The sequence below is a fragment of the Saccopteryx bilineata genome, chromosome X, assembly GCF_036850765.1.
Source record: "Saccopteryx bilineata isolate mSacBil1 chromosome X, mSacBil1_pri_phased_curated, whole genome shotgun sequence".
Taxonomy (NCBI): domain Eukaryota; kingdom Metazoa; phylum Chordata; class Mammalia; order Chiroptera; family Emballonuridae; genus Saccopteryx; species Saccopteryx bilineata.
In genome coordinates, this window is record NC_089502.1 from 127,388,383 (window position 1) to 127,402,287 (window position 13,905).

At 55.0% G+C, this 13,905-nt stretch overlaps 1 protein-coding gene across 1 annotated transcript; it reads left to right on the plus strand.

The window, feature by feature from the left end:
* Positions 1-977: 977 nt before the first annotated feature.
* On the plus strand, positions 978-12,921 carry ARX (aristaless related homeobox). Its single transcript, XM_066249302.1, has 5 exons — positions 978-1,372; positions 3,001-3,865; positions 6,514-6,559; positions 9,268-9,596; positions 11,741-12,921. The coding sequence occupies exons 1-5, from the start codon at positions 1,177-1,179 to the stop codon at positions 11,979-11,981; spliced, it is 1,677 nt and encodes a 558-aa protein (XP_066105399.1). The 5' UTR covers positions 978-1,176; the 3' UTR covers positions 11,982-12,921.
* The last annotated feature ends 984 nt before the right edge of the window (positions 12,922-13,905 follow it).

Sequence of the window (13,905 nt, forward strand, 5' to 3'; positions counted from 1 at the left end):
CGCCGAAAGAATTCAGGGTTTTAGGCGCTTACATTTGGTTGAAATGCCCCTGGGTTCCAGCCCCTCCTGGGGCGCTCGGGTCCCCGCAGGATCCGCTCCCCGCGCGCGATTTGAGCACATCCAGTCTCGGGGCGTCGGCCTAACTACCCAGGAGAACTTGGGGCTGGCGGCGGGAGAGTCCGAGGAGAGGAGGGAGACTCCCAAACCTGCCCCAGCGAGCCGCTCGTCCTCGCAGCTGCCACTCACCTGTCCCTTTCCGTCCTGTAGGTAAGGCCTGGCGCCTTTGGAGGAGCTTTGTCTTTAAAGGGACTTCATCCCGAGTTAGAGATAAGAAAGGCTCAGAGACACTAAGAAGAGAACAACGTCCGGGTTCAGGGTGAAGACAGAAGAGAACACTTAACGCCCCAACGGCAGGTGTTTGCGCGGGGCGGTCACCCTGGCACCCCACAGGTCCTGTCCAGCCTAAGGAGAATGGCGTCTGCGCGCCCCTGAGGCCCAGGCGCTGTCCCGGGAGCGTAATATGGCTTTGAGAAGTGCCAAGTCCATTTAAACGCGAGTCTCAGGGCCTCGCTTCCAGGGAGCGAGGGCCTCCGGTGGGTAACAGGGGCGCGCGTCGCCCAAGTAGCACCCACAGGCCTGACACCCGAATAAGCTAGAGCTTTGGGCAAGCCCTAACGAGTTAAAGGAGAAGATGCAAGAAGCTGCGAGAAGAGGATGGAAAACTTATAAAGTTGTTAGTTAAAAACAAAAAAGAAAAAGAAAATTGACTCGTATTAGCGCCCAGTTTCCCCGCCCAGCCCCGCCCAGCCGCCGGCCTTTCCGGAATCCAGTCCGGGCTTTGCGCTCAGCCCCCAGGCCGGCACAGCCCCAGCCCCTGGCGAGAGCCAATCACAGGGCGCCTCTCAGCACGTGGAGAAGAGAGACTCCAGAGCTCCGCTCCCACCGCTCACTACACTTGTTACTGCCTGTCCTGAGCGCGGTGAGGGCGAGCTCTGGCCGCGGGCAGGACAGCAGCCTGCAGCCAACAACCGAAGGAGGCAGAGAGACACAGAGATCGCAATAATATTCCTCATAACCAGCCATCTACCCTAGCCCCCAACACACACCTATCCATCCCCCCCGCCAGGAGAGACAGCCAGCGGCCCGCTCTCTGCACCCAGGAAAAGAGCCCCAGCCATGAGCAATCAGTACCAGGAGGAGGGCTGCTCGGAGCGGCCCGAGTGCAAAAGTAAATCTCCAACTTTGCTCTCCTCCTACTGCATCGACAGCATCCTGGGCCGGAGGAGCCCGTGCAAAATGCGACTGCTGGGAGCCGCGCAGAGCTTGCCCGCCCCGCTGGCCGGCCGCGCCGACCAGGAAAAGGCCGTGCAAGGTAAGGCTGCGCCCTCCAGGAACCTGCAAAGGGCTCCGGGCACTGTTCGTACTGTTATAGGGCTGAGGGCCAGGACCCTGAGTTAGGAAACACAGGGAACAGCTCCGAGGCCTGCTGACTCCAAGGGCGATAACCATCGCTCCAGAGGCTGTCTCTCCCTCCCTCTCTGCTTCCCAAAACAAGCAGAGGCCAAGCTTTGCTTCGAGGGCCTTTAGGTTCTTGGTTTTGCTCTTTGGATCGTTTAAGTGCCCCCTTTGGTGGCTCTGGGGGTGCTCAGAAGAGGGGTGACAGGTCAGAAACAGTAGGTGCCGGGTGGACCCTTGTAATAACTTGGTGAAGACAAGCACCCCAAAATCTGTGAGCCTTGGCCTTTCCTCTCTGGAAGCTTTCTTTCAATGCTGTTTTGCTTTTTTTTTAATTGCATATTAGTTGTATCTTTTAAACCCAACCTTTGCAAAAACATTTCCCTGGGATTCCTCAAATGCTACTATTGTATTTAAAATGTATGCAATGTGCGGCTTCTAGATGCTATTTTTTTCTCTGCTATGTTATTTTTAAAAATAGAATTGAGATGTTTAAAAGGTTGCGCTTTTTTTTTCTAAAATTAAAAATTCCGTAACAACTGTCGCTTTGCTCCAAACCTGTTAACGCTCAAGTTTCGCCTTGAGCTGGCTGCAGAGGTGTCGCAGGGAAAGAATTCTTGATTTCTTTAAAACCAGAAAACCAGCGGTCCGGCCGCGGAGCCACTTGGAAGACAGGAGCGGACGGCGGAGAAGGGGCCATTTAAAATAAAACTGACTTTTTCCTTTTCTTTTTTTAGCCTGCAGTGGCACCTGTGTCAGGCACTTCCTCGAAGGGAAGAAGCAGCCTGTGCCAGCTGCACCCCCCTCCGCCCCCACTCAGGCCCTCCCGAGTCCATTTTCACCGGGACGTTTTTTCTTTGCCTTTCTGGACAAGGAGCCCCCACCCCCCTCAGGTTACTGGCTCTTAGGGCCCGGCCCGCGCTCAGGGCCACTGCGCTACCCATTCTCCGTCGCTGCCCCGGGGTCGCCCGCAGGCCAGCGCCCCTCTAGAGAAGCAGCTAACAGAGGTTGTGCACAAAGTTTTCGAGGGGGGGGGCGGTCATTTTTTGTAAGTTGTTTAATGTTTTCAGATTATTCCTGCCCTGAAATGGGAAGGGGGGAGTGAGAAAGAGGACAAGGGGAAAGAAAAAGAAATGAAGGGAGAAAGAGACGGGGTGGAGGGAGGGAGCACACCAAAAGAAAAAAGAAGGGAAGGTGAGAAGAGAAAGGTGAGGAAAGAAACGGAGCAAAGGAGCAACTGTGAGAGAAAAATAGAAAAGGAAAGAAAAATGGAAGAAAAGAAATAAAGGGAAGAGCAGAGGAGGTGAAGGAAAGAAGGGAGGAACAGAGGAGAGAGAAGGGAAAAAGGAAACGAAAGGGGAAAAGAAAGATGCAAAGAAAAAGAAAAAAGAGAAAGCAAGGCAAGTGGGAAAGAAGGTGAAGGGGCAGAGGAGGTCTGGTGGCGCGGGGCTCCAGGCGCCTAAGGAGCGGTGCTGGGCCGGCCCGCAGCGCCTCTGCCCGGGACGCCCGGCCGCCGGCGAGCTGACCGCTCTCCCTTGCCCGCAGGCTCCCCCAAGGGCAGCAGCGCCCCATTCGAGGCCGAGCTGCACCTGCCGCCCAAGCTGCGGCGCCTGTACGGCCCGGGAGGGGGCCGCCTCCTCCAGGGCGCCGCGGCTGCCGCGGCAGCGGCGGCGGCGGCAGCAGCGGCCACCGCGGGTCCGCGGGGGGAGGCCCCTCCGCCGCCGCAGCCAACCGCGCGGCCCGGGGAGCGGCCGGACGGCGCGGGGGCCGCCGTGGCCGCCGCCGCTGCCGCCGCCGCGGCCTGGGACACGCTCAAGATAAGCCAGGCGCCTCAGGTGAGCATCAGCCGCAGCAAGTCGTACCGTGAGAATGGGGCGCCCTTCGTGCCGCCACCGCCCGCGCTGGAAGAGCTGGGCGCCCCAGGGGGCGCCGCGCACCCCGAGGAGCTTCTCGGGGCGGCCAGCGGCCCCGGTGGCGCCCAGGCTGCGGGTGGTGGCGCGGGAGCCGAGGAGGACGAAGAGGAGCTGCTGGAGGACGAGGAGGACGAGGACGAGGAAGAGGAGCTGCTGGAGGACGACGAGGAGGAGCTGCTGGAAGACAACTCCCGCGCGCTGCTCAAGGAGCCCCGGCGCTGCGCCGTGGCCGCCACCGGCGCAGTGGCCGCCGCTGCCGCTGCCACCGTGGCCACCGAGGGCGGGGAGCTGTCGCCCAAGGAGGAGCTGTTGCTGCACCCAGAGGACACTGAGGGCAAGGACGGCGAGGACAGCGTGTGCCTGTCTGCCGGCAGCGACTCGGAGGAGGGGCTGCTGAAGCGCAAACAGCGGCGCTACCGCACCACGTTCACCAGCTACCAGCTGGAGGAACTGGAGCGGGCCTTCCAGAAGACGCACTACCCTGATGTCTTCACCAGGTACGCACACGCGCTGGCGGCGTGGGCCTGAGCCGACGGCTGGGGGGCGACAGCGGGACCCAGAGAAGGAAAGCGGGAGGGAAGGGGCCCCGGGCTCGGCTGGTCGGAACTTCGTGCTTGGACTCGACCCCAGGTGCGCCCTCCGCACGCACCCACCCCTGCTCACCAGGAACTACCCGCTTTCTTTCCCCCACCCCTATACTGGACTTAAAAGTTCAGACTGCAATGATTTCTTTTCTTCCCAAAGTCTATCCAGTTTAATTTTTCCCCCAATGTACCAGTTTTAGTTAGAAAAAGAAAACCTCTCCAAAGGGCGCCCGAACGCGCCACCTCGGAGAGGCGAGCACCCCACCGGGCTCAGAGGTCCTAGCCAGGTCTCAGGCAAGGCGCAGGAGGCGCTGCCGGCCCTCGAGGCTAGAGCAAAGCAGGGGCTATTTTTGGCCATTGTGTGGGGCGCTCGCTCGCCACCCCCGCCTGATGCCCCAGGAGTCTGGTGGATATCAGTTACCCTATCCGCAGTGAAGCTGGAGCCCATGCCTGCAGAGAAGGCCTTTAAAAACATAAGTCCAAGTTCCGTGGTTTGAGTTCTGAAATAACCGAAGGAAGTCAGAACTGGGCAGTGTTTGGTTTCTGTACACCTGGGGGCACCAGCCAGAATCTTGCCGGCTCATTGCTTTCCTCTAAACCCCGTCACATTAACCCAGAGATCGTTTAATGTACACGGGTTACAGGGGTGGGCCATGATTGCTGGGAGCCTGGCAAGCTGTAGATGAAACAGCTGGGATAATTTTTCTTTTTGGATGGGTGGCCAGCCCGAGTGTTTCTCATGGTTCCGTTTCCCTTGGAGTTCACGACAGAGAGAGGGAGAGAGATTTGGAAAGATGTGCCTGTGAGAGAGTACTGGGCCCCTGGGCATCATTTATTCATCCGACCTGCGGCTGCGGTGCCACACCCGCGGGGGGCCCTTCCTCTTCTACCCTGAGGCCACGGACTCGGTTCGGGCGAGGAGCCAGGGTTAGGGCAGACTTCCCCCAGTGGAGAGGAGAACAGAATGGGGGACTGTCTGGAGCGGTGCTTGTTAAGCTAAGGCAGCTCCTTCGTATGAGACGTGTGCAGCTTTTCATGTGCATCTTGGAAGCAGAAAGCTGCCTGCCCCTTTAAACCGAAGTAGAAATTGCTGCTTAAGGCTCAGGAGGCCCGAGCCAGCTCTAAAGTGCAGTAGATCGAGCAATCAATCGCCAAACTCTCTCCTAACCAGGAAAAAAAAAAAAAAAAAAGTGGATTGTATGCTGGGCGAAGGCGCTAAACTTGGTCATCCCCGGGGCTAAACTTGGCCCTCCTCTACTCCTGCAGGCCCTTAATTATCATTTAAAAAGAAAATACAATATAAATCAGTGTATGCTGTCAAATAGCTAAGGAGTGGACTAGCCTTTGGCGTTTATTACACATGTATATTTCAAACGAAGAAAATGATGTGGTTTCAGTTGGCATGCGGGTCTGCCCCGTTTTAGCTTCTCCAAGGAGGACAAGGCCGGTGAAAAGGGGCAGCTTTTCATCACCACCCCATGCCCACCTCCTTTAGACCCAGGCGTTAGTTAGAGCTCCTTGGCTCCTTGGCCAGGAGTGGTTTTAAAGCTGGTGCTCACTGAAGCAGGGGGCGACCCACAGCGCTTAGGGAACCGGCTTTCTCCGGTCCTGAAGTTTCTCTTGTGGACGGAGGAAGGGGGGGCGCCCCTCAGCAGTGCAGACCTGAGTCCCAGGCTGGGGTAGCCCCCGCTCTTTCGCTCTTTCGTATCAGCTAGACGCGGGCCAATTACCCTGGGCGCGCTCATATTTTCGGTAAACAGGTCGTAAGCCGTTTTACTGCATCTTAATGGTTTCCTATTTGCCTTAATTGTCACAGTAATAACTGCAATGACGGGCTAGGGTTTCAGTTAAATTGACTTCCCCTGAGATGGGCAGGGTTTGTAGCGGGCACTGGAGCAGGAGGTGCGCAGAATTTTGTTTAATCGAAAAATTACCCCACTGAACTCTTAACAAGCTTAACATATCTCCAGAGGGTAATGGGGAGTGTGACCTAAGAGGGTGAGGGTGGGAGGAAGGGGGGCCGGCGGAGGGGAAAGGCAGAGTTGGACAGAGAAAGAGAGAGAGAGAAGGGGGAAGAGAAAAAATTTTAGAGGAGGCAGGAAGAAACCAAAGGGGAATAAACATTCTTTAAAATTGAGTACTGAGTTCTCCCATTTACAATTATAACGGAACGGGACATAAGCACTGAGTATTTGTGCGCGTGTGTTGCTCGCCTAACTGGCTAAAGGGAGGGTGAGAAGGAATCTGAGTGCCCAGTTTGGTGGACTTACAGACTCAAGAAGCTGCCCTGTCACTCTTGAATATAATATGATACAATATAATATGTAACATTCTCTATCTGGCAGTGGGCTGTGTTTTTACATTTTCAATCAAACAGTAGGCACTCTAGTGTTGAAGGCATGGCGATGCCCACGTGTTTGGGGGTGAGGTCGGGCAGCCAGGGGAAGCCCAAATGGGGGAGGCCTGGCAGCAGGGGGAAGGAGGCTGATAAGGGGGTGCTGGAACCTGCAGTGACACCCCGCCCCCCCCCCGCTCCCCCCATCTCTGTTGCTTTCTTATAGGGAGGAGCTGGCCATGAGGCTGGACTTGACTGAGGCCCGAGTCCAGGTGAGCTGCTCCCAAGAAAGGGAGGAAGTGGAGGGAGGCGGGGAGGCGGGCTGGGGGAAGAGTGGGAGAGGGATGGATTGATGGATTTGGGGGTCAGTGGAGACCCCCTTTATTAAATGAAGAGAAGCAGAAGCTGAAAAAGAGACTGCAACATTCACACACAACAAGATACTAAATTATGAAGACCTGGGAGGGTGGAGGGGAAGCTTTCTTGGGTTTGGGGGCCTTGCAGAAGGGGTCTGGGATCAGAAAAGGAATATTTCAGGGTCCTTGAGACCGAAGTTCAGAGCTCCAGGTCCACAGACCCTGTAGGAATCAATCCTTGGACTGACTTCTCCTGATTGAAATAATGGGATGGAGCATGGATTTGGTTGTTACACAAATCCGCTCAGCTCCAAGCAGGTATTTGGCTGTGATTAAGTCTCTGATCGGGCTTCATAAAAGCCCACTTAGTGCTAGAACAAACAGGGCCATTTGAAGGCAAAATGCTGTTTGATTTCCCCTCTGCCCACACAAGGAGATGGCTAATGCTATTTGATTTCCCATTTTTTATAGCAATGAGCCCACATTGATCTAATAGGGACTGAGTGCAATGCTATTAAAGGTGTTTGCAGCCCCATACCAGAGTGCATTTCCGAACCCAGGCCTCATAACCAAAGAGACGATCAACACTGGGCAGCTCGATGGCCAACAGAAAACAGATGTCCCTGAGCCAGGAGCTGAGTGAATCACTTTACAGTCAAAATCAAGCGCTGATAAAGCACAATAAATTCCATATGGCTCATTTAATACACAACAGCTTCTTGCATTAGAGGGCTAATGATGAGGCCTGTCCCCTCCTTTCTGTTGACACATTTCTCCATTGTCAAACAGAGATGTGACAGCAACTCCGTATTTTCTGCTCAGGGGAACGAGTCGTGGGAAAGTTAAATAACTTTTAAAAAGAAAGAGAGCGCCCCCTCCCTTTCTCCTCTCACCCCATTCACTGGAGAAGATGTAATTAAGTGAATATGAATTATTAGAGTCCTTTCGTTTACCTTTGGGGGGCCTCAGAGGTATTAATTCAATAATGAGGAATTGCAGGACATCTTGATAATTGCAGTTGAGCCGGAGACGATGATCCGATCTGTCTGTAAAAGGTTTCCACGTTCTTTGAGGGCATTCTACCCCGCTGCCCCCCTCCCTGGCTCCTTTCTCTGCCCTGAAGAGTGGCGGATATTCTCGTCTAGACAGATTTGGATACACAAAAGCTGCCCACCCAGTTTGGTCCCATCTAGTCTTACCTTTTCAAGCCTCTGAATTTCCACACTAGACTGTTTCTGCAATTCACAAATAGATTATTGAGGGCTGTGGAATGTTACGGATGGGCCCCTTTTCAGCAGAATTTTACGTAATGGAATGATTTGGACTCTGGATTTTTCTTGCCTTGGCCGGCTGTCTAGAAGTCAAACCAAGTTTAGATACCAGTGCTAGGAACCACAATCCCCAGTGTGTATATTTGAAAGACACGGATGTCTTAAATTATTTTTTATAACATACTCCTCTGGGATCATTTACATTATATTTTAATATAAATCTGTATAGCCTGAAGTTCATTCTTAATTTTTAGACTTGTGTGCAGCCCTAAAAATATTAACACCTTCAAGGGAGAAGGACTATATCTCAGTTGTGGGTGTGAGGAACAGGTCACATCAAAGTAATTTCAAGCTCCTGGAACTTATTTTTAGACTGTGGTAGCTGCCACACTTCAGGTAAAGGTCTCTACTAAAACTGCTTTCTATTAACAGTTAGGAAGATCCCTTGTGCTGAAAACCTCCCCCAAACCTCAAACTATCTTATTTAAATAACCTATTCCCCCCCCCCCAAATAAAGGACCAGTTAACTCTGAAGGTGTGGAAAGTCAGGTTCCCTGCGCTCTGCTGCCTGTCCAGGTTTACTGCACACCTGGGTGTGCAGGCAGCGTAGGCCTGGGCAGAACCGGGCCCTGGGTACAACTCTTGCAGATGGCAGGCTGGGTGCTCTGTAGACACTTCACGGAAAGCAGACCCTGAAATGTATGCTTGTTCCGAATAACCGTAGGCATTGCTTCCCTTCCAGCTCTCCCCAAACCCCAGAGCCCAACCTAGTACTCTAGGTGTTCAGGTGTTCGATAAACATTTTTGGAAAGATGAATGAACTGCCTCCCCGATTCCCTTTCCACACAGAGCAGGGGTTGTGCCAGCTCTCGGGTAAACCTGAAGTAGGCGAACCTAGCTGATGCGCAGCAGAAAGCTGATACGCCTTGTCTCCCTGGACGTGAGCTTTCACATGTCTCATTGAACTCCTTCCTTGTAACAGCCTTAGGAACACAGCTCTCCTACCCCCATTTTACAGATCAGAAAACTAAGGCTAAGAGAGGTTCAAGTGGCCTGCCTAAAGACAGACATCAAGCAACTGGCTGCGCAGACATTTAAACCTGGGATTCCCCATTTCTGAACACAATCACCATTCCCAAAACTTGAGAACTAGGCTTGTTGAAATGCCCACTGGAAAGGGTTTGTGTGGCCCGTCTTTCCTGCTGGCTTTAGGTTTAGGCTCCTTCTCACAACCCGTTTGGCCCCAGAGGTGTCCTTGAACACCCCGAGGCCGCAGAGGGGCGAGCTGGGTGCAAGCTGCAGTGGACAGAGAGGGCCCGGAGCCCACCAAACTGGGTTCTCTCCACCTCGCAGGTCTGGTTCCAGAACCGCCGCGCAAAGTGGCGCAAGCGGGAGAAGGCTGGGGCGCAGACCCACCCCCCAGGGCTGCCCTTCCCCGGGCCGCTGGCGGCCACCCACCCGCTCAGCCCCTACCTGGATGCCAGCCCCTTCCCCCCGCACCACCCTGCGCTCGACTCGGCCTGGACAGCTGCTGCCGCAGCAGCCGCTGCTGCCTTCCCGAGCCTCCCTCCGCCTCCGGGCTCGGCCAGCCTGCCGCCCAGCGGGGCGCCGCTGGGCCTGAGCACCTTCCTTGGAGCCGCTGTGTTCCGGCACCCAGCTTTCATCAGCCCAGCGTTTGGCAGGTAAAACGCGCCCGGGATGTCTGTCCGTCTGTCTGCCCCCCCCCCCCCACACACACACACACGACCTGGGGTCAGGGTGGAGGCCTGAGACAGGCAGGGGCTACAGACACATCTTTTCTCTCTGGACTAACCTAAGAGATTTAGCCAAAGAAAATTTGCCCCAAACAACAGATCTTGAAGGGGAAGACTTGAGACTGATTGGCAAAGAGGAGGGCAGTGGCAGTCACAACAACTGGGACAAGTTTGTGAGTGTGCAATGCAAGCTGTAAAAGGACCATGTGAAGGTGGCAACAACCCAGGCCGTATGCGATACGTGTTTAAAAGTGCACAGCTGTAGGCTACAGGGCCAGGGTGACTGCAAGTTTTGCAAAAATCCTTCCTCATGGCCCAAGGCCTGGCAGTCAGAGCAACAGAGCCTTGTTCCCCACAGGAGCCTGCAGTCACGGGCCCACTGAGTGCAAAGAATTCTTTCTTCTTCCCAAGGCTCTTATATTCCTTGTCACTCAAGTGACCATATTCCCATATGTGCAATCCTGGACCCCCACACAGCACAAGACAACGAAATAAAAAACAGTTCATTGTATGTTATAACTCCCTCTCTACATGAACATCGAATGATGAAATAAGTCTGTGTAATCACAGACAAAGAAACAAAGGAGGGATGCATTTAGTTGGAAAGTATAGTGAAAATAAAACTGAATGCGGCTTCAATGATCTCTCTCTGGGAGAACAAAGAAATAATAGATTCATTCAACTGTGCAACCATGTAACAAAAATCATGTTACAGAAAATGAAAAAAATAAGTAAAATTAGTTTCTTGTGACAAACCAATAAAATAAATAGGGAGTACACTGAAGTGTAGTTAGTGACTCAGTTTACCTAGTGGAACCAGGGCATGTTATGCCCCCTCCAGGCCACACTTGCTTTCTGGGGAAAAATAATTTAAGCCCCATGTCTCTCGCCCTCCTCCCCACCCTTTTCCCTTCTGACAATAAGTGACTTGTAAAAGCTGGCAAACCTGGCGGGGTGGGGGGTGGGGAGGTGGGGGGGCTCCTGAGCTGCGAGGGTCGCAGAGCGAGAAAAGGGGTGCGCCGGGCAAGGCAGGAGGGGTTGAGAGGCAAGAGGCTCTCCTCCAGCCCTACTGGGTTCATATCTAATCGTGGAAACTACTTCTTGGCCTTACATAGTCCGGAAGGCAAAGCACCTAGGGGTTGGGGGTTGGTGGCGTCTCCTAGCCTGGGGCCACTCTGGCCTCAGCTGTAGAACCGTGGTGCCGTGCAAAGGGGGTGGAGGCAAGCGCACTGAGCAATCCTGGCGCTGCCTGGAGGCGGTGGCACGGAGTGGGGTTTCAGGCTTGAATGTCACTGCACACTGCGAGCATGGGGGTGGCGGGTCCAGCGGCTCTCTGGGGCAAGAGGCTGCAGTAGCGCAGGGAAGTCGGCAGGGAAAGGGTGTCGCTGCGCCAGGACCTGGGACCGCTGGCGGGTCAAAGCCTTCTGTGGGTCGGCAGTCAACAGGCAGCTACCCCCACGGGGACCTCTCAGTCACTGGCCTGGGCACTGGTAGCTCAGCGTGGTGCAGGAGGGCGGCCCGGTCCGCAGGAAAGTCGGCCAACGGGGCCGGATTTTCCAGGGCCAAGGAAGTCCCGGGCCAAGAAGGCGCCCTAGAGAGAGTACCCAGGTCTGCAGCACGGGTCTTGCTCAGTTTGGATCCCTCCTTATCCCTTTCTCTTCAGTCCTTCTCCCACTCTCTCCGCTCCGTTTTATCTTTGTCTCTCCTCTTCTCTCTCCTGGCCAATAGTATGCAGCCAATAGGAGCTGCTGGTCTGGGAATACACCCCCCTCTTAAAACCACAAACTCCGTGTAATTGGGCTTTGGGGCCGCGGGGCCTGCCTCCGGCCGGGCTTGGGCCCTTCCAGGATGAGCTGGCCCCTTGGTCTTCTTTCCCGTCGGTTCCCTGCTCTCTCTGGCGGCGTCCAGCTGCCCGCCCGGCCCCCCTGTCCTCCCCAGCCCGCGGCCCCCTGGGCGGGCCGCTCCGCACCCCTTCGGCGGCGCCCCCTGTCCCCCTGCCCCGGGTCCCTCGGTCGGAGGCGGCGGGAAATGCTGCCGGATGCGCCGTGACGCGCTCTTTGCTCTCCCTGCAGGCTCTTTTCCACCATGGCCCCCCTGACCAGCGCGTCGACCGCGGCCGCGCTCCTGAGACAGCCCACGCCTGCCGTGGAGGGCGCGGTGGCATCGGGCGCGCTGGCCGACCCGGCCACGGCGGCCGCAGACAGACGCGCCTCGAGCATAGCGGCGCTGAGGCTCAAGGCCAAGGAGCACGCTGCGCAGCTCACGCAGCTCAACATCCTGCCGGGCACCAGCACGGGCAAGGAGGTGTGCTAAAGGCTGCGGCACCCTCGCGCCGCGGGCGCGCCCTCACGGCCACCTCACTCAGCACCACTCAAGACCAAATGTTAACAGAGGACCAGCACACTCCCGAGAGGCCACTGAGAGCGCGCAGCCGCTTTCGCAGCAGCCTGTGCGCGGGCAAGGCAAGGCAGCCGTCCGCGCTACCGCTACCGCTACCGCTACCGGCCGTGGCACCTCCTCTGCTGGCTGTTCCCCCGCCCCTGTCCCTGCCCCTGCCCCCGCCCCTGCCCCTGCCAACCTCGCTCCAACCCCAACGTCCACTCTCTCGTTCTTACTTTATTGAAAATATCGGGGAGGCTTTCACCCCAAGAAGCCTGGTATTGAAGTTAAAAATGTTAAAAGCCCAACCTCTTGTTCCTCGAGGCGACCCTCTTAGATTTGTTTTTGTTCTTTTAAATAGCATTTCGGCGCTCTAAGTTGATCGCCCCAGTTGGGCCCCTGCGCGAAGCCAGGGCCAGGGGAGCGAATGTGAATCTGTAAGATGGCTAACAGTGCACTTAATGGGAAGGGGCGTCTTGTTCTTGTTCTCTTCTTTATCATACACCAACCAAGGTTTTTATACCAAACCAAAGGGAAATTCTCTGCTAGAATATGGACTGATAAGTCACCAAACTGTGATTAAAGATTCTGTACATACCATTGTTATTAAAAAAAAAAACAAAAACACAGAGCTTTGTATATTTGAAATGTTATAACGCAATTGCACTCAGCGTGGTGTGGTAAAAGTTTGTCCTGTAGATTCTTACTGTGCTGTAGATACGGTAGGGTTCCTAGACAAATATTTATGTACTCAAGCCCTTATTTAACTTATTAACTGTAGAGGCTTCTGAAACCTTCGAGATAAAGGCAATGGTACAGTACTTTTGTGTAATGTGTAATTGTTATCACTTTTCCTTGTTACCTAGTGGAGAAGTGTCACGTTCAAAATAAAAAAAAATTATATGTTTAACAAAAGGAAGTGTGAATGCTCTGTGCAGGCACCGAGGGGCAGGGGTGGGCCGGGCGCCTCAGCATCTCCTGGAATGATCTGCACTCTCGTTTTCCTGGTACAGGCCCCTGGTTTGAATCGGACCCTCACAGGGAGCTGGGTTTCTCACAAACCCTAAGGACACCCGCGGTGGCGCTTTACACAGGCATCTCAGCTCCCCTCGCCCCTTGTGTCGCAGCAGGAGCTGGGGCTCTGGGCCACGGAGGTAGGGTGGGCTCGAGGGTGGGTGGGTACAAGGTAAGCGTTGTTGATGGTGGAGACAAATTTGAAGTGAGCGGGAGTCTTGGCTCGGAAGTCGAAGGAAGCTGTTCGGGAAAATGCCATGTAGCAAGGAAGTGCGCAGTCCATGGTGACAGGTAACGGGGAGAAACCTAGACGCTGGTTTCTGAGGGGGCGGGCTCCACGGTATAAGGTACACTGTAGGGGAGGAGGGAGGGAGTGGGGGAGAAAGAGAGCGAGAGAGGGAGGGAGAGAGAGAGAGAGGGAGAGAGGGAGGGAGGGAGAGAGAGAGAGAGAGAGAGAGAACACACGCCGGAATGGCGATGGAAAGGCAGGCAGCGAGGGGTATCCGAGTAGCAGATCTTAACTCGACAAATGTCATTACATCACTTATCCAGACACTGGGAAATGTATACATTTAAAAAAACCTAAACGACTCCAGTTTCGAGAGGAGACCCCCAACAGATTTGCGATCTGTAACCCCCTCGGCGTACCCCTTCCCCGAGCCGGAACGGGAGCCTCTCCCTCCCCTCGGCCCTGCCTGCGCCCCGCCGGGTGACCGTTCTGTGTAAGCCCGCCCGCGGGGGCCGGGTCTCGCAAGGCTCCCAGGGTGATGGGAAAGGGAAGAGAAGCTTAATTAGTTTCAATTTGCAGTAATTAACGCACCGGACCTTTGGGGAGAGGGGCAGG

Excerpts from the sequence above, each read along its gene's own strand:
- ARX (XM_066249302.1), top strand. The coding sequence starts at position 1,177 with ATGAGCAATCAGTACCAGGAGGAGGGCTGCTCGGAGCGGCCCGAGTGC. Across the intron at positions 3,866-6,513 it reads TACCCTGATGTCTTCACCAG|GGAGGAGCTGGCCATGAGGC; the intron begins GTACGCACACGC and ends GCTTTCTTATAG. Across the intron at positions 6,560-9,267 it reads TGACTGAGGCCCGAGTCCAG|GTCTGGTTCCAGAACCGCCG; the intron begins GTGAGCTGCTCC and ends TCCACCTCGCAG.